The sequence below is a fragment of the Accipiter gentilis genome, chromosome 2, assembly GCF_929443795.1.
Source record: "Accipiter gentilis chromosome 2, bAccGen1.1, whole genome shotgun sequence".
Taxonomy (NCBI): Eukaryota; Metazoa; Chordata; class Aves; order Accipitriformes; family Accipitridae; genus Astur; species Astur gentilis.
In genome coordinates this window covers 20,884,157-20,910,347 of record NC_064881.1, presented here as the reverse complement: position 1 = coordinate 20,910,347, position 26,191 = coordinate 20,884,157, and the positions used below count along the sequence as shown (strand labels likewise).

Sequence of the window (26,191 nt, the reverse complement as noted above, 5' to 3'; positions counted from 1 at the left end):
TAAATACAATGGCTACATTTACACTGGTAAATCAAACAGTACAAAGTCTACACTCCATCCCTGAGGTCAAGTGGCATGGTCTGGCCATGTTCCTATTTATACTCTCTGTGCCCCTGAAGAGAGGTGGCCATATCCAAAGCACCTGGCGAAAAGTGTCCCTAGACGAGCCTAATTCCCAAAGTGTGCCCAGAAATCCTTTGGGAGAGTACTAGTTAGTCCTGACCAAAAAGCATACCAGTCCTTGTTCTAACAATTTAGCAATATAAATGCTAGCACCTTTGCCTCGGCACTGTCCAATTGACTGATGTAGACATTACTGTCTGTACAGATTTTTAAAAGTCCTCAAACATACGTGCCCATGGCAGGCCCTCTGATTCATATAAATACGTAAGCAGGGAGGATTCAACTCTTCTGTTGAAATTTTACTTGAAATACACGGTTCTTTCAAAGCAAGAATTTTTTTAAATGAGTTGGGTATTTCTGCCTGTTAAGTATTTTCTCCTTTTTATTTAATGCATGTGCTTTGTTTGGTGGCCTCCTGTTTTACTGTTAATGGAATCTTGGCTTTTGTCTGATTAATCCATTTTTTCATGTCTACAATTCACAGCTAAACAAGCACTAACCAGTTCCGTCACAATGAAAAAATTATATACACATCTAAAACAATAATACTAAGACAACAACTAAACAGGAAATAAAAAATGAATCTGTGCAGTTACAAGATCTAAAAATAATATCAACCTCTATACATATTTGTCAGACTGCAGTGTCCACAGTTACAGTTGTATGCAGCAGTCAGAACAGTGAGTATTACTTTCCAAATCGCAAGGTGTTGCAAGAAACACCCACAGTAGTGGCTGCTGAGGAAATAATTTCCTTTATCATCCTGAGATTTTAAATGTGCAAGTGTCCTACCAATTTGTCTAGTGCATAAAAAGGAAGGGAGGGAGGGAGGGAGGAAGGAAGGAAGGAAAGAAGGAGGGGGGGAAAGGGGGGAGAAAGGAAGGACAGACAAGTAAGACAGAGACCGAAACATTATCACAATGGTTTTTGTTTCAAAATAGACTGCTGTGCAATGACTGAAGCCTGATTTGTAGACATTTTGTATTCTTGACCAGAGCCTTGAGGAGGGGAAGGTAACGGAGTCTCTGGAGTTGCTGAAAAAGAATATAGAAAGAATTATGTATTTTTATATACTGGCCTACTCTATATACACATATACATACTACTGCGCTGAAAGGAAGTTGTTACATTTGGCATGCTAGGAAAATAGGATATATTAGTTATCAGAATTTTGAGTTTATTAAAAATCATGCATGTGAAAATGATGTATCAGAACGGTGCTGAATTTTTAAAATTATATTAAAGTCAGGTCAAAGTCTCTTACTTAACACAGCTTATATGCATACATTTTTAATGCACAATTATTTTAATTTAAGAGTGCTGATGAAATAACTCTATAAGCACTGACAGGCTACCACTCTAATTAATATTTTTAAATGTAACAGTGAAAAGTTATAACAGAAGGCTAACTTGCAATTACTTACAAATCTGTTCTGTATGTACTGGAGCAGACATTGAACTTATGAGGATAGTTTGGCCAGTTAATGGATCTTGGGCTAAGTGAGGATGCACTGGGTGATGCAGATGACTGGCATCATTAGAAGTACCTGCAAAAATAGCATAAGCATAAATTCATTCAAAAGAGCATGTTGTTGCCAGTGACTTATACTTTGATAATTACATTTCCACAGAGCAAATATTTTGATTGGCAATTTGAATAATTGCCTCTGGGTATTCATTAAACAATTTAACCAGACTTTAACCATACTAATCACTGTGTTTATTTTCACTGTTTTGACTGCATTAATAGTAGATTTCATGAAATACTTGTAAGGATTCTTGCATCTGACTAGGGGATTGTCTGTCTAGATACCAGCAATGACTGAGAAGTACACAGTACATTCTGAGGTTGTAGGACTGAGTTAACAAGATGAGCAGCCAAGACAAGAAGGCTTTAGCTAACAATCATACAACCCAAAGCTCAGCCAGTGAGGCTGTGGTCAAAGTGCTTCCTTATATCATGATTCCCCCAACATTGCAGTATGCTAAATTCAACATAATACAACACGGTAAATTTAACAAGTTGTTAACTTACCTCCCAGTAACATTTCCTGAAGCAAACTGTCAATTTTAACAATTCCAAATAGTTTAACCAACTGTATTTGCTCAATCATTTGCCAAGTGATGCTCTGGAGTGTAGGCAGTAAAAGCAGAAGTTCTCCAAATCTTCCTCGGGAGTCATACTGACGGTCATTAATATAATCCTCTAAACTGATTTGGACTTGGAATCGCATGTTCTTAATCTTCATTGGATTACTCAGGCCTTTTGCATCTTAAAAAATGACAAAAACTTGAAGTCAAGGCAGATTATGATTTGGGAGGAGCATCTTACTTTTTTTCATTTTGTTGTTTTCCATCCAGCTAGATAACATGAGCAGATGCTACACTGACAAAAATTACTTTCAAAATAATCAGGCGTAAAATAATTCTGAGAGATATTTTCAAAAAGGTACCTGGATCAAAAAACACAATCGCTTTCAAGCAAGCGTACTCATTGTCGTCTATTTGAATTTCCTGGAAGGGTCGAACTAATTCATCTAGAATCCGATTTGCCACTCGGCTGATCTCTACTTCAGTACTGTTGCGATGGATTATGTAATTGTTGCCTTAGAGAGAAAGAATACCAACATGTGGGTTCACATAAAGACTTTGATGTAACTTACTAGATGAAGCCTATTTTCAAAAGCACATTTCATTTTGCTTAAATTAATTTTTTTAAAGTAATAACTCTCCTTTGTATCATACAAAACTGTTCTTTGCAAACAAAGTATATGTGCAAAATATAGCTGTCACCCAGTAAATCTGTGCATGTAAATATGCCAACATGTACAGTTATTGATTAGTCCACGGCACTGAGGTCCATATTTGAATGCACAAGTATGGAGCAAGTAGGCCTTTACCTTTAAATAGTAGATAAATATAATGGTAAATTGATCTTAAAATTTCTTCTTCCCCCATTAAAATAATACATCTCAAGCTGAATGATCAGGATTTGTCAAGAGACAAAGAAGCCTTCTTCCAGAGGAGACACCAAGAATGCTTCTTTTTCTAAGAGATGCTTCTGTTACTCCTAATAAAATTTAGAAGCGTCATGAAATTTTCAGTAAAGAATTAATTTTTCCTGCTTTTTTAATTTTAAATTTCCATTTTGGAGAAGTCTCCATCATGGTATCTCAATTCACCTTCTGTCCAGAAATCATCTAACATAAGTGGTGAGAACACTGGGAAAGCCACAGAGCTTCCAGAAGCCACCAAGCAGTTTTTGAAAGAAAAGCTGATGATTATATCACAAGAGATCCATGCCAAAACAACTCATAAGCTTTACAGATATCAATCTCCAAGTATCACAAATAAGCCTGGGAGCCTCAAATAGTTTCCTCTTTTGGTATATATGCTGATGCTGGTGATACTGACTACAATTTTCTGCTTGTTGTTTTATCATTAGTTTCCTTATTACCCACTAATCCCAATAAAACTGCAAATATTTCCTTTTTATATATGTTAATTTTGTCAGTAAATCTAGATATCTAGATAAAGAACTAGGTTAAGAAAGTAATTTGTATAGTTTTTAACTTGCAAGGATTGCTGGTGAGAGTAATACCTCCAGAACAAGCCCTTCTTGTCCTTTCAATGTTATTATATGTGTAAAAATAAACTCAAGCTGATTTAGAGCTATGAAAAGGCAGACCCAAAGCGGATGGAGAACAAGTAGTGGAAAACCTCTTTGTACCCCACCACCAGTGAAGAAACTAGTCTGAATCCATATTCCGCATAGTCTTGCCTCACGTACAAAATCCTGTGCAAGAAGACCTACACACTTTCTCACAGAACAGCCCAAGTGCTCCACATGTTTAATGAGAGTGGTTTTGGCAGGGTACACTTCAGACTCACAGAGTGCTGCGTCAAACAATGCTGACAAGGACCTCATCGCATCACTATACACACAGGCACACATCTCATCATATCACTGCACCTCTCTGCTGTGTGAACGAAGGGAAGACATGCTTCCACAACACGACGACATGCCCTTCCCTAACAGCCATGCTCTCCTCATACAACCCAGTGAAGGATCCATTTCAAGTGACCAAGAACGTGCTTGTGCGGGCAAGGCTCCTCACCGTGCCACGGTCACACACCACTCGCACATGGCAGGGAACGACCGGCATGCTGCTTACGTGATGGCCACGTGGCGACTGTCACGGCAGCAGTGAGAGGGCTCTTGGGAAAGCAAGTTGCAGAGAACAGGCTATCCAATTTTCGAGCCTGTAGGGTTTTCTCCGACTACGTCTGAAGGGCTCCTGAGAAAGCTCCAGACAAATGTTTTTTTGTGAAGACTGAAATTAGTACCTGGGCCACAGGCTGGCTGCTCGTCTTTCAAGCAAAGGGTTTTTATGTTTTTTTGTTGTTGATGTTTTGTTCTGGTTTTTTTTATGGGACAAAGGTGCAGAAAGGATGCTAATGTAAGGAGACATTTTGCCAGGAACTCCCTTAAGTTGTGGCTTCTGGTATCCAATATACCTTTAGCCATATTAACTCACAGGAAACTGTCCACCTGCTTTTGCTGGAACAGGGCACATGACATTTTATCTTTAATAGCTATTTAGCATTCACAGAATGCATTGCTTTGATTGTGCCAGAAGAGTTGTCCCACTTAAGTGATTACATGGTTGCTAATGTACTATAACATCTTCATTATTAATTAAAAAAACCCCAATATTTACCTAAAAGTAAAATGTCCTTATATGCCATGGACCGTTTTGCTGCTCCAAGCAACAGGTGTTCCCCAGCATGTGCTCTTAGCAGGGCAACCTCAAGAAAAAAAACAGGAAACTGATTAGAAGATAAAGCAGTAAGTTCCATTAAGGGCAAAAGAAATGAGGATGCATATTACTGTGAGTGTATTCAGCTATAGGTACATGTTTACAACTGTTAAGATTCTAATGTAAAATGTAAAGTGAATGTAAAAACCTTAACATTGTACTAACAGCACACTGTAATTAAATCATCATCCTCTGTCACTTCTAGCAGTTGGTCTAGATTTTAAACATATGGCTCGGCAAAATACTTCGCAATAAATACAATACTTGCATTTATTTCTGAGTGCCTATCCCCTTAACAAAGTTTTCTCTGCAATTTTAAGATGACACTAAAGACTCTGGTCTGCTGGAATGAACTGTTACAGTAAATTTGGCACTATCAGTGTTTCATTTTTCTCACCTTGAACTAAACATTTATGTTGGCTTTTTCCCCAACAAAACCAGATATGCTAAAATATGCACTACTGTCAACAAAGAAGAAATCTGATTCATAACATTAAGGCACTTAAAAATGTGGTCCTTAGTTTGCTCTTTTGTCGCCTGTTTACTTCCCTTTGTTTTTAATGTCTGCTTGAAACTTCAGCATTGGCCTCTATTTTCTCAAGGAACTCCTCTCTTGGCAAGTAATTCTTTCCTTACGAATCCAAGCCAATACCTTATGAGTGATGTAAAGGTACACAGCACCTAGGAATACTTAGTGTCTTAAGACTTTTCAGGTCCTCAGTAGGGTTAACTTACCTGCTCTGGCCTGCTCTATGGTTTGTAAATCAAGCTGATTCCCAGATCAGGAATCATTTGTTCAAAACCAGATGGTTTATTATATAACTAAATGCACAATGCCCCTTAGAAAGAGGCAATCACAAACGCAAAAGGGGCATTTGTTTTAACTCCCAATACCTTTGTCACTACACTTCTAAGGTACTTAAGGTTCTGGAGTATTTCCCAGCATGCACTCTTCAAGCACTGCGGGGGTGTTTTCAGCCTATCTTTCTAAGCTGATATATTTTTATTTTTTTAAAATAAAGACAGCAACTTTTTAATGAGGTCTGATTCCTTCTCTTTTCCTTCATGCCATCTTAACAATAAAAACAGCAATATTTTGCTTGCTTTTGTTGCCCTTGTGTAACCAATGCATTTAAAATTGTCCTCCTTTCACATGAACAGATTTTTAACTTATTCCAGTATGTTGAGTTTGTCCACACATATCATATTCTGTGGGTCTGCAAAGACATCATTAAGCTCCTGTTTTGGGGGATCTCCTGTGACTTGGAACACCTCCATACTCCTAAGGAAGACTAAAAGAGGGAATGAGATCAGTTTGAATCTCAAACCCAAGGATGATCTAACCCTCCTTGCAGGATTTTGTTAAAAACTGAGAGCTTGAAGAGGCAAAAAGGAGGAATTACACTATTCCACTTCAAAGAGTCATTTTCAAGCTGAATCAGATTTTGGTGGATTGGGATCAAGAGATCCTGAGCCATGAATTAACCTCCTGCCCAGGTGGCCAGTGAGACAACTGTCTACCACAACACGGAGACACTGGTTCTGAGTGTGCCAGCACAACTTACTCTGAAACCCAGTGATATATTAGGATATGTTATAGATATGATGATAGATCAGACCTCTGTCATAAAAACCCTTAAGAATTTTCAAGGTTTGATGCTTTTTTTCCCCCACACTCATTATATACAATGAAGTTTTAGTACATCGTATTATATGAAAGATTATTTGCCATGGATTGATATCAGTATGTTTGGCATGTGTTTGAGATTCTAATGGCTTTTATTTTTTGCAAGTAGAGAAGACCTGCTTCAAATTAAATAACACACTGTCTTAAACCATATTATAATGAAAGGTGAACATAAAATAAATACTTTGCAAGGTCAGAAAAAAGCATGGCTTTTTTTTTCATTTTTTTTTATGCAGCTTGGTATCTCTGCTTCCAAAAGAATACAGAAAGCACAAAACACTGAAAGTCATACTGGTTTGCTTCTTCTTTTTGTTAATGTGCTAGAGCCTTACCAATTTCCTCTGGTTTTTTGTGGTGGTGTTATTTCAAAACTTTAAAAATTTTAAGATGGTGGGTCTAGCACCCAGCTCTATTTGATCAGACAAAAAAATAAGTGTTTAATCAGAACATTTCAATATCACAGAAATAACAGGACAGTAATTAAAGTTCTCTCTTTGGTCTCCTCTTATACCTGGTCATCCAGTGGTAATTCACAGAAGCCTGGAATATATTTAGCCCATTCTACCAGGACCAGAAGTTGTTGCTTCATAGACTCACAGACATCACTAATACCAGCAACCTTCTTAACATTTATGTCAGTGCTAGCACCAGGACTGGAGACTGAGATCTGGCCATAATGAGAGAAAAAATTAACAATGTTAATTTTCATATAATTGCGTTTTCACTTGTTAACAACAAATTTAACAAAAAATTGCAGCAATAATCATGCATACTCTTGAGAAATTCCTTTACCATACAGACCATTAGTCTGCACATAAATTATAAAATTTTATTTCTCATTATTACCAGTGTGTATTAGAGTATGTTAAAAATTATGCTATTCATGATATAATATTTTCTCATTCCAAAATACTGTTGTTAAATATACCAGAGCCCTTATTATTTGGGGAGGTGGTGTTTTTTTAGTGCTTTAAAATGGTTGACATTTACTTAATTTCAGAAGAAAAAAGAGCTCATAGGGGCATGCAGTAACATTAAGGGCAAAGAAAGAGAGAGATAAAGGGGCAGCATGTTCTTCTAGTGAAAAGATAAGTATCATTAACTTTAGAAGGTACAACGGGGGTTTTTTAGCGCCTGGAGGAGAATAGTTCGTAATGATGAAGCAGCAGTATAGGCAGAGGCCTGAGATGTTTCAGAGCAAATGTAAAGGATATGAGTGTGCATTAGACCACCTGCAGTGAACAGTGTTCTGCGAAATAAGAAGAGAGCAGTATCTTTCTGGGCCTGAAGCTGGGGCATTTTCACATAATCACTGAGCCAAATCCTGAAATTCTTAATGACTTTTCAAGGAAAGAACAAAACCAAGCTTGCTCTTAAGCCAGGCAGGAAAGACAACTTAAGGTAAAACCAAGCCTGAGAAAAGAATGTCAGTTTATAGCTGCTATCGTACCAGGGAAAAAAAAAAAAAAGAAGGAAAAAGAAGAAAGAAGAAGAAGAAAAAAAAAGAAAAAGAAGAAAGAAGAAAAAGAAAAAAGAAAAAGAAGAAAGAAGAAGAAAAAGAAGAAGAAAAAGAAGAAGAAAAAGGAAAAGAAAAAGAAAAAGAAAAAGAAAAAAAGAAAAAGAAAAAAGAAAAAGAAAAAGAAGAAAAAGAAGAAGAAAAAGGAAAAGAAAAAGAAAAAGAAAAAGAAAAAGAAAAAAGAAAAAGAAAAAAGAAAAAGAAAAAGAAGAAGAAAAAGAAGAAAAAGAAAAAGAAGCAGCAGCAGAAGAAAAATAAAAATAAAAATATCCACAGCAACAACACCCCACCACTGTACAAGGCCTATGAAACTGACTTTCACCTTTCATTTTATTAGAAAGCACACTCCGGAAATTCTGTATTTTATCTTCCCCACCTCTCCTCCCTGCAAACATTGTTTGCTTTTCCAATACTGTGTACCTACAAATTTCAGAATGGTGGATGCTATTTAGGTTGACTCCTACCATATTCCCTTCATTCCCAGATCCATGTTAAATCCCCCAGTGGGATCTGTAGTGAAATCCCATTATCCCTGGTTAGTCAAAAGGAGTTACACTTCTGAACTAAAGCTCAGTGCTTCCTACGTAATTCAGTAGTCTAAACCACTGAAAACAGCTTAGATATTAATGGCAGTTAACCAGCTGAACATTAGCTCTTGGAGAAATACAGGATCTAGGCAGGTGATAAAATCCTCAGACACATAATTCAAAGGCTGCCATGTAGGAAAAAGGTTACAGTTGTTGTCTCTTTGTAGACAGAGCATTTGTGAAATCCCTGCTGTAATCATGAGTCCATTTCTGGCATTTCTTCTAGGAAAACAAGTTGAAAATACTGAATATTATTCAGGTGAGAGCTTCTGGAATGATTTAGGCTAGAAAACCTTCCATACAGAAAGAGAGTAAAAGAAATTCAAAATATTTCATTTTTTCCAGAAGAGTAAGAGGAGTCTTGATCATGATTTGAAAATACCTACAGAAAGAAGAAAGTTCTGATAGCAGGAGGCACTCTGATCGACCAGACAAAGATACCACCATGCACCAACTAGCAGTTAATTCAAGAAGGTGAAGAACAGACAGCTTGTTTAACCATTAGACTTACTGACTCATGAACTAAATATACTGTCCTTCCTTTAATATCTTTTAATCAAAGCTATGCATCTTTATAAATTACACCTTATTGGACAAACTATAGACTCTATGTGTTGAAATTACTTGGTGAGCTTCTTCTGGGGATTCATGGGATGACTCTCATGGAGTTCTTTATGAACTCCTAGGGTTGCATCTCTTCACAAAGATAGGAAGCTGTGAACTTTCCTCTTTCTATTTCTCTGTTGCTTTAACCTGCTTCTCATTTCTGGGGTGCAACATGGGAGTCTCTGACTTCATAGAATCGTAGACTAGCCCAGGTTGAAAGGGACCTCGAAAGATCATCTCATCCAACATTTTGTGGGAAAGGGAACCTAGATAAGATTATCTAGTACCCTGTCCAATCGCATCTTGAAAACATTCAGTGATGGGGACTCCACCATGTCCCTGGAAAGGTTGTTTCAGTGATTGATTGTTCTCACTGTAAAAAATCACTTTCTTATATTGAGATGAAACCTCTCCCAGTTCAACTTGTACCCATCAATGACTTGACAAACATGACAATATAGCACTATATCCCTGTTGTCTTGAGAACCATCAGAGACACATGTCTTTACTCCTATGAGAGTCCAGCATGCCCCTTTCATTTTTATATAATCCTGAAAGCCTCTTCTGCAGCTGCAGGACAAAAAATGTACTTGGACAATTTCCCCCTGTAAGGGATCTTCAGGGAAAAATAATTCATTTTCCATATTTTAGTATGAAAATTTTAAAAGGGATGAATGACACCTTCTTCCTCATTTCACAGCTGAAGGACTTGGCCAATGATTTGTGACACTGCCACCTCCTCCAAGTATCTCCTCAGGACTGAACTCATCTTACAGACCCATTCAATTGAGGGAGAAACAAGGACTTTTTAAGACTTTACTTTTCCATCATGTTTATGTGACCTCTTGGTCTTTGAGGCCAAGAGTGTATCTTCATATCGGCTTGGCATAGTGGGAGCAGTTCTCTCCTACTACAACACACCAAATAATAAGTAGAATACATTTGTGTGTATACACAAGGTGATGTTTTAGGCCAGGAACCTATCATCTGAAAAGAACTTTGTGGCAGGAAAGGCTGAGGATGTGATTCTGTTTAAGACAGCTCTTATTCCTGAATTGCATATGCCAGTTGGAAATGATTAAGGGAGTAACACAAAAAAAGCACAATAAGCAAGTTCAAAGAATTACTAAGGAGGTAAAAACAGGTATATTTTTCATACTGTATAGGTATGAAAGGTAGGAAGGTCCATTATGTTCATCTAGTCTGCACAGACATGCAATATGTGCCAAAGACTATCACCCAGTAATTCCTGCATCAATTCTTTACAGACAGTTCCACCCTAAGAGAGATGCTGATAAAGGATGAGATTACAAAACATTTGGGGATGTATAAATCAGTCAGCATGAAATCATAAAGGTGGCAGTTAAATTCTAAGTAAGTTAGTAAGAGGTGCAAGAATGCAGAATCAATGACCATGATTTATCTGAGGTGCAGAAAAGGACTGGAGACTGTTCCATTCAGCAATTGATTGGATAGGAAAAAAAAAAAGAAAAGAAAATGAAGTTCAGATGAGACAAAGAAAATTTAAAAGCGAGATGTGAATAGACTCTGCAGTTGGAACACTTCTGTTTGCCTTATTTATAATGTCTAAGGATATTAAAAATGGGATTTTCAAAAGAATGTAAGGAAATGAGTGTCCACACCCCTTTGCATGTAATGGCTTTGGACAATTTTTTCCCTAATGTTTCATAGGAAAGCCGGCCTCAAGGATAGATAGATGCCACCAGCTGCCTGAGACAGCAACTGATTTAAAAGCAGTAAGAACCATAAAGCTTTATTAAGAAAGGTGCCTAGGACATATTGTCCTGGACAAAGTAGAATTTTTTTACTGACTTTGCTTTAAGTATGTATTCTATTACTGGTTCTTTCATTGGGAAGAGGAAGTGGGTGCATTTCGGAAGTAGAAAAAAGTAATCTCAATAACTCTATTTAATACAGTAAGAAACTGAAAAGTATTTAACTTTAGAAAAAATAGTCTTAAAGTCATCAAATAAATTTGTGGTAGATCTCAGTACCTGACGGGAGAGTGCCTCAGCTTGTGACAATGTGCTAATAGAGGGAATGTTGCAGCCATCAAAAGTGTTTCTTCTTGTACTTATCCTGTCCCGTTCATTTTGTACAGCTGGAAAACAATAAACATCTCATTTATTGGCTTGTAGACATTGCCACAGAATATCATTTCAGAAGTTTACTAGATAACTATAAGAATCAAAAGGTATGACACTTAAAAAAGACCCTGTGCTTTTAGCTCTGAGTAATGAGGAAGGATGACAATACATGTTTATGGTCTTTATCTGTATGCTATTAGTCTGTAAAAACTATATATAACTACTTGTAGATAGATACTGAATTATCAGCATTTTTGTGACTGGCTTTATTACAGTAAAACCTCTTTCTTCCTTTGAACTTGAACTTGAACACTTGAATGCTGTCGTTTTGTTATTTTAATCAATTTAATAAGTGAGGCTTTATGATAGTGGTAGAAATGGACATCTCCAGACTGCTGAACAGGTCAAGAGGTACAGCACCACCACTGACAAAATGTCTGTCAGAGGAAGTCTGAAAGCCCTACTCCTGCTCTCCTGTGAGAAACCCTGGAGCAGGAATGAATCACGAACTTAATCCATTAGTAAGATAATTTTGAAACTTAAATCTTACGCTCCTTCTGTGACACTGCACTCCTAGCCAGTTTACAGAACATTAACTAAGTTAAAAAAAAAAAATATAAAAAAAAAAACATGCCAAAACCCAGGAAAAATGTTTCAGGCCAGTAAGTTTTGTCTCATGGGGTCCAAAAGAAGGCAGTTGAAAGGGCTTTGGATAAGGAATCCTTAATCAGCACATGTAAGGCTTATGAAGCAAGAAGGCTAACTTTTGAATTGAAGGAAGAAGAAAAAATAAAACTATCAATCAGATTTTTCTAAAACCTAGACCATGTCCAAGGTTAGGCCAAGGAGAAAAGAAAAAAAAAAAAGAATTGTGCTGATCAAAATCTTTTTATTGCACAAGGAATCTCATCATCTTTTAAGAGCAGCAGCTTTATTTCCAAAGATATGTTTGCTATTTTGTGGGAAACAATCTGCATTACAGAATTTAGGAGTAGTACCAAAGGCTTCAATAAAAAAAATAAAATATTCTATACACTGAATAGTTTTCAGGGTTTATCTGAACAATGCACATAGTTTATTCCAGAGGTGTACTAACTTTTTGCCAAGGACACCCACTGATGGGCCTTTTATTAAGGTCACAGTAAGAAATGTTGTGCAGTGATAAACACAAAGTGCTAAATGTTCATGTAGACAGAAAACCAAAAATATAACCTTTTTTAAAAGAATGGAGAAAACCCCACTGAATCTCAGCAGCTTAAGAGCTACATAGATAATTAAAATAAGGTCAGTGCTGATTAGTATTAGAAAAATATTAAGCTATTCTGACAATTGCTAGTGAAAGTCACTGGTGGAACACTTTGAGAATCATAGGGAAATGCTTTAATTTTCTCCTGCGAATGCATAATTTTGGATTATTAGAGTGGATTGTCTGTCTTGCTAAACCCTTTTTGTCAGCTCAGGCTAAAATTGCCTTAAACAGGACTCTATGAGAAAGGGGGAACAGTTGCTCAAAGAGAGCTTGTATAGGTTTTACCCGCTGAAGCCTTTCTCACCTTCACCCTAAAGAAAAGAAAATGATTTGCTAGAAACAAGCTGAGAAACTATCATATAGACTATGTTACACTTACGCTATGAGACAACCCCTGATGGTGTAGAGAGGCATATAACAACACACAAGCAGTGAAATGTACAGTTCAGTGTTTTTAATTATTTTAGCACTGGGAAGCCTTGAATAAACATGGCTTGGACACAATGAAAAATCAAAGTTTTATAGGTAGTGGGATCAGAGGAAGCACAGTGGTGTAAATTAGGTTAAAACTTCCGTGTAGGATATATCTTCACTTCATAAACGTGAGTCAGCAGCGTGCCTCATGGTGATGTCAGCTAGGCATGCACTGGGCTGCATTAGAATCTTGAGGGAAGTGAGTATTTGTCCATTTTGGGCTCCCCAGTGCATGAAAGATGCTGGAAAACTGGGCAGTGTCCAGCGGAGGGCTGTGGAGATGTAACCCACAAGACGCACAAGGTGAAGCAGAGAGAGGCATCTTTGTTTATGTGGAAAAGAGACGACCAAGGTGGAGGTGGAGGTCTTAATTTCTGTAGTTTACAGAAAATGGAGCCAGATTCTTCTCAGATGCACAGTGAAAGGCCAAGAGGCAATGGACACTACCCTAACTGCAGTAAGACACATTCCTACTAGTTATAAGGAAAAAACTCTTCCCAATGAGGGTGGTCAAGCACTGGAAGTTGCTGAGAGAGGTTGTGGAATCTCCCCTCTCAGGGACTGTATAAACCTGGCTGGACAGGGTCCCAAGCAACCTGACTGAACCTAGAAGTTAGCCTTGCTTTAAGTGGGGACCTGGACTCAATGACTTCCAGATGTCCCTTCTGAGCTAAACTATTCTTTAATTCCAGGTTTTGAAAGTCTGTGAAGCTCTGCCTTTTGCAAAACTTTTAGGGCTGCTGTGGACACGCAGGTCTTCCCTTTTCTTCACATCAGATTGATAATACATATACCATATGTTACTGATTTTAATGGCTCAAATTCCAAAAGGCTAAACTGTGTTCAAGGAGATCCGCAAGAATTAGCAAACCGATTTCATACATACACAGTGTAACACTGTTTAGAATATCCCCATCCAGCTGCAAGGAGAAAATCATACCTCATACCAAAACTCAATCACTTTCAAAGCAGTACTATAGTATAGATATATAAAAGCATAAAGAAACAGCTTCCTTTATCTTAGGAAAGTTACAGCACACGAGAACTGCGCACATCACATTGCAGACTGGCCTTCGGGCAGATACACCATGCCTCAAACAAAACAGGCAGCAAAGTTTGTGATGAACCATTTCTGAGTGCTTATTTGAACCACCATCAGGATGCCTTTTGCCTCTACATCGTAATTGCCAGTGAAGCAACAGCCCCAACAACCTAATACAAAATCCTCTGATATTCCCACTGCCTTTCTTTCCCTATTGCTCTGCCCCTGTGGTTGTCTGGTCCTTCCGCTTTGACAGAAGGATCATTGTGACACCCCCGTTCCTTCAGGTCTGTCAGATGTATAAGTAACAATCTTCCCCTATTAAGCCCTAATGAGATTAGAATTTTTTTTAATTAGTGTGGACACTCCACTGAGAGCTACCACTACTGTTCCCGCCACTATTTTGTTCAACTTCACACTCCCTCCTCTGGCTTAAATGCTTCAAACATTTAAATTTAAGGGAAGTACCAGTAAATTGTCACTGTCGTTACTTAGACAGGGTAGAAACAAAGTCCCAGATAGATATTTTATGACTCAAATTTGGTAAAAATTAAAATTAAAATCTCACACTTTGAACTATTCCAGGATAGGGATCAACACTTAGAAATCAATGAATTTTGGTGCCAGGATTCATGGATTAAACAGTTGCAAATTCACTTTAAGCCCACAGATTTGCTAATGCTCCAAGTGTTAGAACTGCTTACCCACCTGAAAATTAGATGACGCATATTTCACCTCAATATAAAAGCACTTCTCCATCATGAAGGCATTATAGCAGACTTTCCACTGAATTATTCTGCTGGAGTTTTTTAGCATTTTTATTATATTTTAAAAAGAATTCAGATTATTTCTCTCTGTATATCAAATAATAAATTACTCCATTACCTTCTTTTTTCATTCCTGCTCGAAAACACTTTTTTAAACGACAATATCTGCATTGGTTCCTTTTGTCCTTGTCAACAACACATTGCCGGTTGAATCTATCAGAGACAAGAAAAGGTAAATGTATAAAGCATTAATAAAGCAGCACCCTGATTACAAAAAAGAAAACGAGCTAATCCAGCCTGTCAGAATAATGTCTATGACCACCGGGTTTCTTCTGTTGTTTTGACTTTTTTTTTTAATTGATCAGTCTTGAGAGGTGTTTCACACCTGCTTGGTTTGCAGGAATATATGTGTGTGTATGGACACATATATGCATTGGAATGGGCAAGTGTGGAAAATTTAGGAGTTATGTGCACCATTTACACCTCAGTTTATTTGTGAGGTATGTCAGTAACTGGCTGCATCAAGTGGCAGTGGGGGAAAAAAAGCAAAAAAAGCTACAAATGGAAAAAGGAAAGGACAATCGAGGAAAATGCCAACTGTCACTGGCACGGAGCAGCCCTTAGCTGCACAACCAATACCCTTGACTGGCCAAGTTTACTCCTTCTGGGAGATAGGAATGAACAAGCTACATGTTGTACCATTAAAGATGACAACTTAAGCAGGAAATGGGAGGAAAATTTTCTAACACCACAATGAAATAAAGACATGAGGAAACACACAGACTGTGACACTAAAAGGCTTACCCAAGCTCTCGTGCACATCTATCGGGGTGCCTAAGGGGAATGTATGAGCCATTCCCCACTCTCCCTGTTTTCTTCTGCCTTTTTGCTGTGCATGTGTTAGATTAATAGATCTATGTTTTGCAGACCTCTTCTTGAAATCACTTGTATCAGTTCGTGTCACACCACTTATGGGTATGTCTATGCTATATCACTGTGGTATGTCTATAAGGGAGAGATTTCCTTATAAGAGTATTAAGTAGCCAAGGACGATCATAGCAAACATTTCCAGTAACAAGCCATTCTTACAAAAAGTTTTCTCCTTTAGTGATTTGCCCAAGATCACAGAGGTTTCCATATATTCTGTGTACTGCTTAAAACTGACATTTTATATACTTGTGCATGCACAGAGCAATTTGTCAAACACGGTGCACAGACCTGCAGTGTGATAACCTGGGCAGCCAGACATCCAGAAATTAGCAGATGGCCATTCAGACTGATGGGGGGAAAATGGTCACTCAAAAGAGCAGTGTGTCACCCAAAGTGGGAAGATGTGCAGATGTGCTTGTACAGGCCTTAAAATAAGACTCATAAATCTTAGACTTTCTATTCAGAAACTGCCTTCATAAGAAAAAAAATTGAAAAGAATTTTTAGAAAATAGTTAAGAAATACACCTTTTATATTGCCAGTGAAAATATGAGAATTCCCCCCCCCCCCCCTTTTTTTTTTTTTTTTCAGGCGATGACCTTTGTAATCATAAATAAAAGAGTGAAACAGCTCTTGAGTGGTGTAATGATATCAACAATATCAACAGACATCTGGAATGTAGTATCTGGAATGTGTAATAACAAGTAGTCTTGAATAAAATACATTTTTTCCAATCATAAGAATATATCACGAACCACATGCTCATCAAAAAAGCTGGTTAGATTTCCTTAAGAAAAAGCTGAAAATACCCTGACATAGTTGTGAAAAGTCTGAAAAGGTCTGAACGTAATTTTTGCTTAAATTCATTGATTTAGTGCCGCTAGATGAACTTTTGAAATACCTGCATGTATAGACGTGATTTTTCCGTATACTGCGTCTAAAGAATCCCTTGCATCCATCACAGCTGGAAGCACCGTAATGTTTTCCGGTCGCTCGGTCTCCACAAATTGCACAGAGACTACTGACCCCATTGTCAGCAGCGTTCATGTTGACAGCTTCTCCTGAACTGTCTGAGGAGAGGCAAGAACAACATACGTAGTTATGGACAAGACTTTCAACAACCACCCCTTGAACAATTTGTACTTAAATGGAGGCTTTTTCTGGCCTTTTCTCTTTTAATTGCCACTTACTACTTATATAACATGGTGTATGTGATTACATCTGTTTCTTATTCAGATGAACGCTTTCAAAGTCATAGAGATGTTAACAGAATTTATGAAGTTTGCAACAACAAATAGTTTTATTCTAAACTCTTTCCAGCTGAAAGGGGTTAAAAATTAAAGTGTATAATTACATATACATTCCTACTAACATGAAGAGGAACTTTGGCACAAAGCAATGTTGCCTAGTCAGCTGGCAAAGATCTCCTGCATCAGTCTCATAGGAGCTGGCAATAACTGGCAACTATCATACAAAGATACAACTGCATACGTGACATTAACAAAAAAAAAAGACAAGTCAGTTTTTGCACAATACTTAATGAAAAAAAAAAACCATGCTAAGAGGACTATCTAAGTGTTATTTCCTTTAACATATTTTCCAAAGGAACACTGGTGCAGACTTTACTTGCACAAAAGAATATTAGCTATGTGGTTAACAATTAGTCACTGAATATGGTAAACAATACTGAAGAAATTAACTTGAAATCAAACCAGACATATTTATTCTTCTTTGAGTCACAATGTTTAACAGACATGTCCAAAGAAATTATTGCAAAATAGATTTTTCTGTTATGCTTCTGGTCTTATGAAAGGAAGGCTGTTTGCAATATGCCCTGAACATTTGTAGCTGTTCAGTGAGGGAGAGGAAAAAGTGCCACATTAATTAGTTATTCAAACATGCATTCAAAAGTCAAGTACATGAGTTCATGAACAGTGGACAGGTTGAAAAGTAAAACTGTTAATATTGATACATATTGTTATTCATATTCTACTAGATCCAACCAAAATGTATTACACAGATGTACTTTAAAATTTTCATTGTGTCCCAAAAAGCTTACAAATTAAACAGAGTTCTTTAGACAAAATGAGAAAAAGCAATACTTTTTTCTGTTTTACAGAGAGATAATTGATAGGACTTATATTAAAACCTGATTAAATACAAATGGAATCTCAAGAGTAAAAAATCAGTTCTGTAAAAATTTTATTTTAAAACTAAGTCTGTCATGACTGGAAATTTTTTTTAAAAATGGGTTACAGAATTACTTCAGCTAGAAAAATAAAAACCCCTTTCTTTTGGAGTTTTGTAATTTTGCATCACAGTGATACAGTAGAATAATTAAACCCACAATATTTAAATTTAATGATGGAATATTTCATAGCAATATAAATTTTGTATATATATATAAGGATATATTTATTTTCTTTGGTATTATTCTGAAACAAAATGTCTGGGAAATTGATCTGAGTTTGCAAAATTCTGTGATTTCCAGAGAACTGCATAATCAGCCTGAATGTGTCTTGTTAAACTTCTCTGAATGTTTCTGATTAATTTACACAGCTACAAAAGACACATAGGAAGGTTCATAAGAGGCAGCTTTCAGTTCCAGACTAGCACTGTAGCTACAAGGCAATGTTTTTATAAATTCTATAAGAAAGTACTTAGGCTAAACTCAAAGCAAACTCTAAAGAGAAAAAGGCTACACCTAATAACTAATAATTATCAAACTAATCACAGTGAATAATTTAACTAGCTCTATCACCAACACAGCATAATCTCCCTAATCTGTTTTCCTGTTTTATGTAACATTAACAGATCTGAAAGGGTGCTATTCAGCAAAAAACAAATGACCAATGAAATCACCCATATTAGAACAAAAAGCAGAGAAATCATCTAAAAGTTACATAATCATTGTTGGTATCTTCAAAATCACTTAGGGCATAAAGGTCTGTTTTTTCTTCCTAAATCAATAACCAAATCTACCTTTCTGTTTACTAAGCTTGCTGTAAAGTAACATCAGAAATTCAGATAAAACTTCAAGCCCAACAATAAAAACTAACTTAGGTTCTATATGGCAGGGATATGTGGAAATGCAGGTGCTAAGTATTCTTCCTGCAAATCACTAAATATTTGTTCTGCCTTTTAAAAATACAATAGATCTATGGATTATACTTTATGATACGATAGAAAAAAATTTTAAAGTATATTAGACGATTTGGAAAGCCACTTTAGAGTAGTATAATTTGCCTGATACTTTTCTTCACTTTAATAGACTGAGATTTCCCTTTCTTTTTTTTTGGTCAGGACTCAATGATGGCAGAATAAAATGGTGTGCTTCTTACTTCAAGCATAACTTATTGATACAATTTCTCAAAATTTATTGCATTAAAAATTCCACCTAAAGTTAAAATGTTACATTAGCCAAATGCAAATAGTTCTTCTCAGCTAAACATTAGTGTCTAGAAAGCCGATATGATTTTTTTAAAAAAAATCACTCCATTTCATATATACACATACCTAGAAAGGCTAGATTAACATTTAAATAAATGAAATATTAGTCCAACAGTTAGAAACTAAGTATCAAGAAACAGTAGCTAATTTTTTTTCACAAGCCTCTGGATAATTTTGTCCTGTCCTTCCGAATGTTATATACAAAATATACTTTCATGTCCAAACTGTCAATACTAGTTATTCATTTGTCTTACAGTAAATAAAACAACTGCTGAATACACCATTTTCTTCCTTTGATTAACTGACTGGTGACAGTACAGTTCAGTTACTTTATTACGTATAACCTCTCTTTTATTTTCCTTACTGTTAAAGAATTATAATGTCATTAACTTAGAGTTAGCGATGAAGTGTAAAAGAGCAGATTTGTAGTTTCAAAACAACCCCCAAATGCTCCATTAATAAGACATTTAGCAAAAACTTCATGGCATTACGAAACCTCACTTTTTCTGTTAACTGGCTTGATTTTGCATCACAGAGCAGAACTCACCATTGCCATTATACAGAACCTGCATAGTTTCGAACTCCAGTGCCGTATACGTCGGATCTAAAACTTCACTGTAGTTTGCCATTTCCATGTCTAGCATTGGTTCCGAGAGCCTCATCATTGAATGCAAAACCAGTGAAAAAGCTGCTCAAATGCACAACCTTCCCATTCTGTTTCCCAGTGGTTGATAATCCAAAGTTAACTATAACTGTGTCACTTACGTGCTGCAATGGGAGGAGCTGGAAAACTGCTTCTGCATGCTATATTCTACCTGTTTGGTTTTTTTTTTCTTTTATGATACAGTGCGACCCTGCTGATAATCTTGGAATGCTTTATGGAATAACCTTATCAGGAGTTGTACTAGTTCCAGTTCTTGAGTGAACCCAAGGACGTGCAGGAAGTTTCCTCTCTCCTATGCCCTGCTGCCTGTTTTGTTGTCAATGTGTGGTATAAACAGTCCTAACCGCAGCTCTCTGGTTGTTCTAGGTAATGAGACTGTAGGTTCATCTGCCGTTTTGTTCTCTCTCTTCAGAACAATAAGGAAGTGTGATATGATTACAGACTATCCTCACACCCCAAACACCCATCATCATATTTTAAAAGACAGCTGCAAAACCTCCCCTTTTTACAACTGTTGGCGTTCTTTAACAGCGGCAAAGAGCTTCACCGAGGCCTCCAGCAACACAAGCTCTGCAGCAAGGCCAGTTTGTAGATCCCCTCCATCACACCCGGTGCTGCTGCGACGGCCCTAGGCAGTGGACTTTGCACGCTCTCAGAGGGTGGCTTCCTGCTCTAACCCTTCTTCACACAAGATGTGATGGCAGCATGTTGTTTTCAAGCACCAGATGCAGAGGGAAAAAGACATTATTCACCTTCTCTGAGAAGAAGAATTTCTGGGTAGGGCCACTGCTCATCAGTTGGTACACATGGCCTGTACAAACCCACCTAAACCCCTCCCTGTAAAGCTGCTTGAATCTGTGCAAAAGACAGCTGAATTTCACCTGCTAATCCGGTGCTTTTAAATGTTGGATAGCAGAATTTCAAACGTTTTTACTTTTCAATAAATTCTACACAGAAAACTACCCTTTACACTGCTGCATGACAGCTACATTAAAGATTACACGTGTTGGAAAACTGCCCGGTTTACTTTTAATTAACCAGAGCCAGTAACTATCTATACAACATTTAAATGCTTATTTGAATGGAAGGAGTGCCTGCAGTTGCTGTTCAGTAAAAGGAGCTGCAAAATGGCACCATAAAACAACTCTTTGATTAAAAAAATAAAAGGAAAGCAACTGATGACAGACAAGCTACCAACGAAGAAGGAAAATTTACAGGAAAAGACCTAGAAAAAAAGCCTTTCAAAATTCATTCTTCTAATTTCCAATTCCCCAGGGTTACCTGAGAGGCACAAATTATCCTGTCTCCTTGTGGACACACAGATGCAGTCTCAGGCCAGTTCTCCTCCTGACTGCAGTGGAGTCCAGTGACATAATTGTGACAACAGGATTCTTGTGTAAGTCACTGAGCTACCCCCAAACTGAAGAGCATTTACGATGCTGTTACTGCTTGTGCAAATTCTCCACAGATTCTGGAAGGTCTTCACAGGGGCTGTCCTTTTCAGCCTACTGCTATTCCTTTTCCTTTAAACCACTCATCTATTATTATATTCAATAAGATATCAAAAAACTGCAAAAGTTACTACCTAAAAAAGGGCAAACCTATAATGTTCTGCCTTCATATAAATAGCATGTTTATTAACAACCACTGTATGTACTCTGTATACTGTGTATACTTCCTATACACTACAGAAGACAAATAATATATGGGAATTTTATAAGATATTTAAGTTTATAACTGAAAAGTTAGAAAATTTCATGCCCACAATCTTGGAAGAAATTCTACTCAGAAAGTATCATTTCACAGTACTGGAAGTGTACAAAGCTTCACCGTCTTTAACCATAGCTAATATTTTGTTATTTTTCTTAAAGAAGCATATTAAATTAAGATCGATGAAAAGCTATTTGTTGACAGCCCATAATCGTTTAGGAAATCCCAGTGGTTTCATCACAAGATGAAATAATTTTATACTACCTGATGGCTCAGTTTGAAAAGTTTCTTCAGTAGCAGAATTTGTTGTATTTGCTACAACAATTTGTTGTATTTGTGTAGTATTTGCTACAAAACTAGTTACTAGTTACATGACAAATGATTCATTGCACTAGTTATGCTACTTAAAATAATATACAGAGCTTTACATGTTAACTAGAACTATCTTTTGTTCCTTAGCGCATACATTTTGGTAAGATTTTCTATAAATAACCTCTGGCTTTTTCATACCAAAATTGTATTTTGCACAAACACAAACCTATCTAAGACAAGCTGAGTTTTATTTCAAAACTCCAGTCCCGAAAACATTCTGGCATGTGAGTAAATTTAAAATAAGGGGATGAATGTAAGATGGAAGATATCATGTATGACATGATCAAATCCTGCTATTCCCTCTGCTGTTAGCAGAACTTCTTCAGTGCTGCCAAAATAGGCCCCTCAGTGACTACTAAAGAGAGGGAATGAATTGACCCTTCATACTTCTGTCATATAAAAACACATTTCAATTGATTTTTTAATATGGAAAAATGTACACTATAGGAAAGACATTCTTTATACTATTTTTTTCATGTTTTGCTAAGGAAACTTCTTACAGTCAAATCTTTCATTCATAAAAATCTGCTTTCTGGGGAATTTTTGGCATCATGAAGTAGATCATGAACAATTAATGTATACTAAGTGACTACTGTAAAATATTAATATGTTTTCTTTCTGCCTTAGGTGGATCCGAATGCAATTAGAGCAGCTGAGGAAAGAAGCTAATGATGAACAGCTTTTGGTCCTACGTCAGTCCAAACTTTATAATGTTCACTAGTATTCAGACCCCCACACAGCCGATTTCTCCTCATATTGGACACCTGCACCGTTTTTCAAATTCTGAATGACCTTGCAGCTTGTAGTATTAGATGTTCTTTCAAATTCTAAGTCAAGTCATCTACCACGACAGCCAAGAAATATTACCCTTAGGTAAGCAGAAGTTTTAAAATTGTATAATTAGTCAAACTGTGAAACACTCCTTTGAGGTAAGTGATACTGTAAACCTGAGTGAGAAATGATTTTTCAAAATAAATTTTGCAGTTATTGTGAAGAAAGAGAAAGCTACACAATAACAGGTTTGTTCATGTGGTTTTGTTGGGTTTTTTCTTTAAATCTGATGACCTCACAATCACATACAGAAAGCATTCCTATCTTATCTTTAAGACTATTAACTCTGTTAATTTTTCAGCTCTCCATATTAGATGTAATTATTCCTTCTGATTGTGGTATAAAATAGAACACAAGCTAATAAAATCAAGGTTATTTCCATAAAAGTCTTCCTGAAAATAAAAACAAATCTCAAACTACTATCACTACTGAAAACAGTTTTAGTTTTCTTTTTTTCTTTAATAATAGCAATATGTCCTTTTATCGTTCTAGCTTAGTAAAAAATGCGCATCCCCAGAAGAAAATCTTAATTTAAAGGGTTTTTTTTTCTTGTTTCCCATGTGTTCTGAGTAAGGAATGCATCTTCACAGTATTTCTTGTTTTACAGATACAGTGAGTTCTGGTGGACATACGCAGAAGGGATCCTATTTTTGTCAAGAAGCTGGCATACTTATCCAGTATGTTCATAAAACGCACATTTTGATATGTCTCTCCTCCCCACACGTGAGACAGGGTACGCAGAGAGTCTGTACTAATCAACCCTAATGAAACCATACAAGCTGAGCCAGAATATCTCCGTAGTACAGTAAATTCAGACAAAGATCTCCAAGCTAGACAGTCTATTTGCCAAAAGCTTTCTACCCAGGAAGCAGTGTGCAAATTTCCACATGCAAGTGGGGAATCTCATCTTTGGCTTACAAAGGCACGCAACCATGTAATACCAGAGACTGAGCGTCCCTCTCCCGTAACACACCCCCAGCGCCAGGGAGAACACTGCCAGTCACCGTCACATCACCTCTGCTGCCACCCACTCCCAAGTATTTCATAAATGGTCCATGAGTAATGACTGGAAATGTTTGCTTGTATTCTAAAAGATATAAAATTATGATGTGTTTGGCATGAAAAGATTTGTAACACTGCAGTATTACTTTATTTGATAGAGATCGCTGGCTTTTTATTTTTTAAATAAAAATGTTAGGATTGGATCAGATCTAAAAAATAGGGATAAAATCTAAATGTGTATTACCAAAATTCTTAGACTTCTTGGAAAATAAATAGCCTTTTGTGCTTAAGACCTAAATACCATGATGAAAACATGGCTATGGTCCTCTACAATTCTAAAACATCACAGCAAGTCTCTTAGCATTGTCATACCTCCCTCCTCCCCAATACAAAGCTCAGAGCCAAACAAGGACAAAGATGCCTTTGAGCTGGTTAATGTTAGAGGATTTTTCAGGACAATTTGTGAATCATGACACTAAATGCACAGCACAACAACTGCTTCCAGTAAGATGATCAAAAGCACCATCTCATATGCACTTCTCAAACCTAGCATCAACTATTGGCTTTACCAAGTGAATTTATGGCACTTAGATGCTTCTGTGCCTTTCCATTTTGCATCTGCCCTTTGACTTTGTCCTGCAAATATAGTGGTTAAATAAAACACTAGAAAAGCAAAGCCAGTACCAGAATTGAATAACAGGTTTTCACGGCACACTTATTAGGCAAGGTGGTAAGATTAGCTGCAACAAATCATGCCAGGTGAAACATAAGTACAAATCTTTGTGGGAAATCTAGGCTAAGCCTGTTTCCATTACACACATTTTTAGACACTTAGACCACCCCAGGCATTCTATAAAAACGAGATTCTTGCACATATTGAATCTGCCTCTTTTTTCATTTGAACTGGTGATTCATTATGTTGAGCTCCACTGTATCATACAGCAAAAGTACATAGCTTTCTTTAATAAGTTATGATGAGGGTTGTTTTTTCTTTTTTTTCATTTTGGCATAACAGGGAACAGACCATTATTGCGCGGTCTGAATTGTCTTTATATTTATGCTTCTGGCTTCATAAAGTACCCATCTTTTGGAACACCCAACTATAACTTCAGCAGCCATGAATATGAATAAACACAGAAAACAAAGAACATGCCTGGCTTCTGACTTGTCAAACACTATGGACCGACCCTATTTAGCAAGTTTTTCAAGCTGGAAATAATCCCAAAATAGTTACGAAGATGTCAGTGAGTAGTCTATATCAGAGTTTCAAAGCTGAGTAAGAGATTTAATACTCCAAATTCTATGAAGTCTAATTTACAATTTTAATCTTGCATCCACTGGAGTATTTGCCCTGTCTGTATTTGAGGGGAAATATCCAAGGAATATGAAAGTTCTAAAATATTTTGAGCCTGAAGAATAGTTGCTGCAGGATAATTCTGAAAATAATTTACACTGGCTGAGGATATAGCCCACTTTCAGATCCTCCCTCCCTATTCCAAATATCATTCTCTGCAGCTTGTTCTAAAAGGATAAATGATTTATTCACTTTATATACCATATTATCATTGAGGGGATATGCTACTAGCATAGCAACAGTAATACAATGGTGTCACATGCAAAGGGAAGATGTTACATCCACTACTTAAGGTCAAGGTAAACAAAGCTATTTAGTTTATCTGATTTTATTTATCACCTACACGTGCTTACATACATCAGTGAGTGCCTTGGGTAGCATCTCACAAAGTACAAGATACATTCCAGTTTGCAAATCCTTAGTCGTGCGCTCTCTTTAACAGAAACGTGTGTTTTGAGGATGATTCTCATATTGCATTCACCCACAATCTGCACAGATCAAAATTATTAAGATAGTATCTTCTGCAATTTCCAGATGTCCTGTGCTACTTTCTGTCAATGGTTTAGTGAAAACAGTGGTATATCTGTGTATGGCGGTCCTGCAGCTGCACTCTCCAGCCCTTGATTAACTACCAGGTTCACAAAGATTTTTGCTATTGTTATTATTTCACTTATTTATTATTCTCATGTTGCAATGAATTTCTTCAACCAAGGAGAGCTGTATGCAGGCAGCTAATAACTTAAAAACTTCCTTCTGAGATTTCTCAGTCTTCAGCTTAGTATAGGACAGCCTTTCACCAAATACTACCACTGCTGAAGAGTAGGAAATAGTCCAGGAAAAACCGTCTCATAGCCAACAGGTGATACATGGACCACTGCATATAGGCCACCACGAAATGTCA

At 36.9% G+C, this 26,191-nt stretch overlaps 1 protein-coding gene across 1 annotated transcript; it reads right to left on the bottom strand.

The window, feature by feature from the left end:
- Positions 1–961: 961 nt before the first annotated feature.
- HNF4G (hepatocyte nuclear factor 4 gamma) lies at positions 962–16,971 on the bottom strand. Its single transcript, XM_049823976.1, has 9 exons — positions 16,809–16,971; positions 15,098–15,192; positions 11,355–11,461; positions 7,142–7,297; positions 4,845–4,932; positions 2,577–2,729; positions 2,159–2,395; positions 1,548–1,670; positions 962–1,157 (listed from the first exon to the last, which is right to left on the bottom strand). Exons 1-9 carry the CDS (start codon positions 16,952–16,954, stop codon positions 1,039–1,041), a joined length of 1,224 nt encoding a protein of 407 aa, XP_049679933.1. The 5' UTR covers positions 16,955–16,971; the 3' UTR covers positions 962–1,038.
- Positions 16,972–26,191: the final 9,220 nt, after the last annotated feature.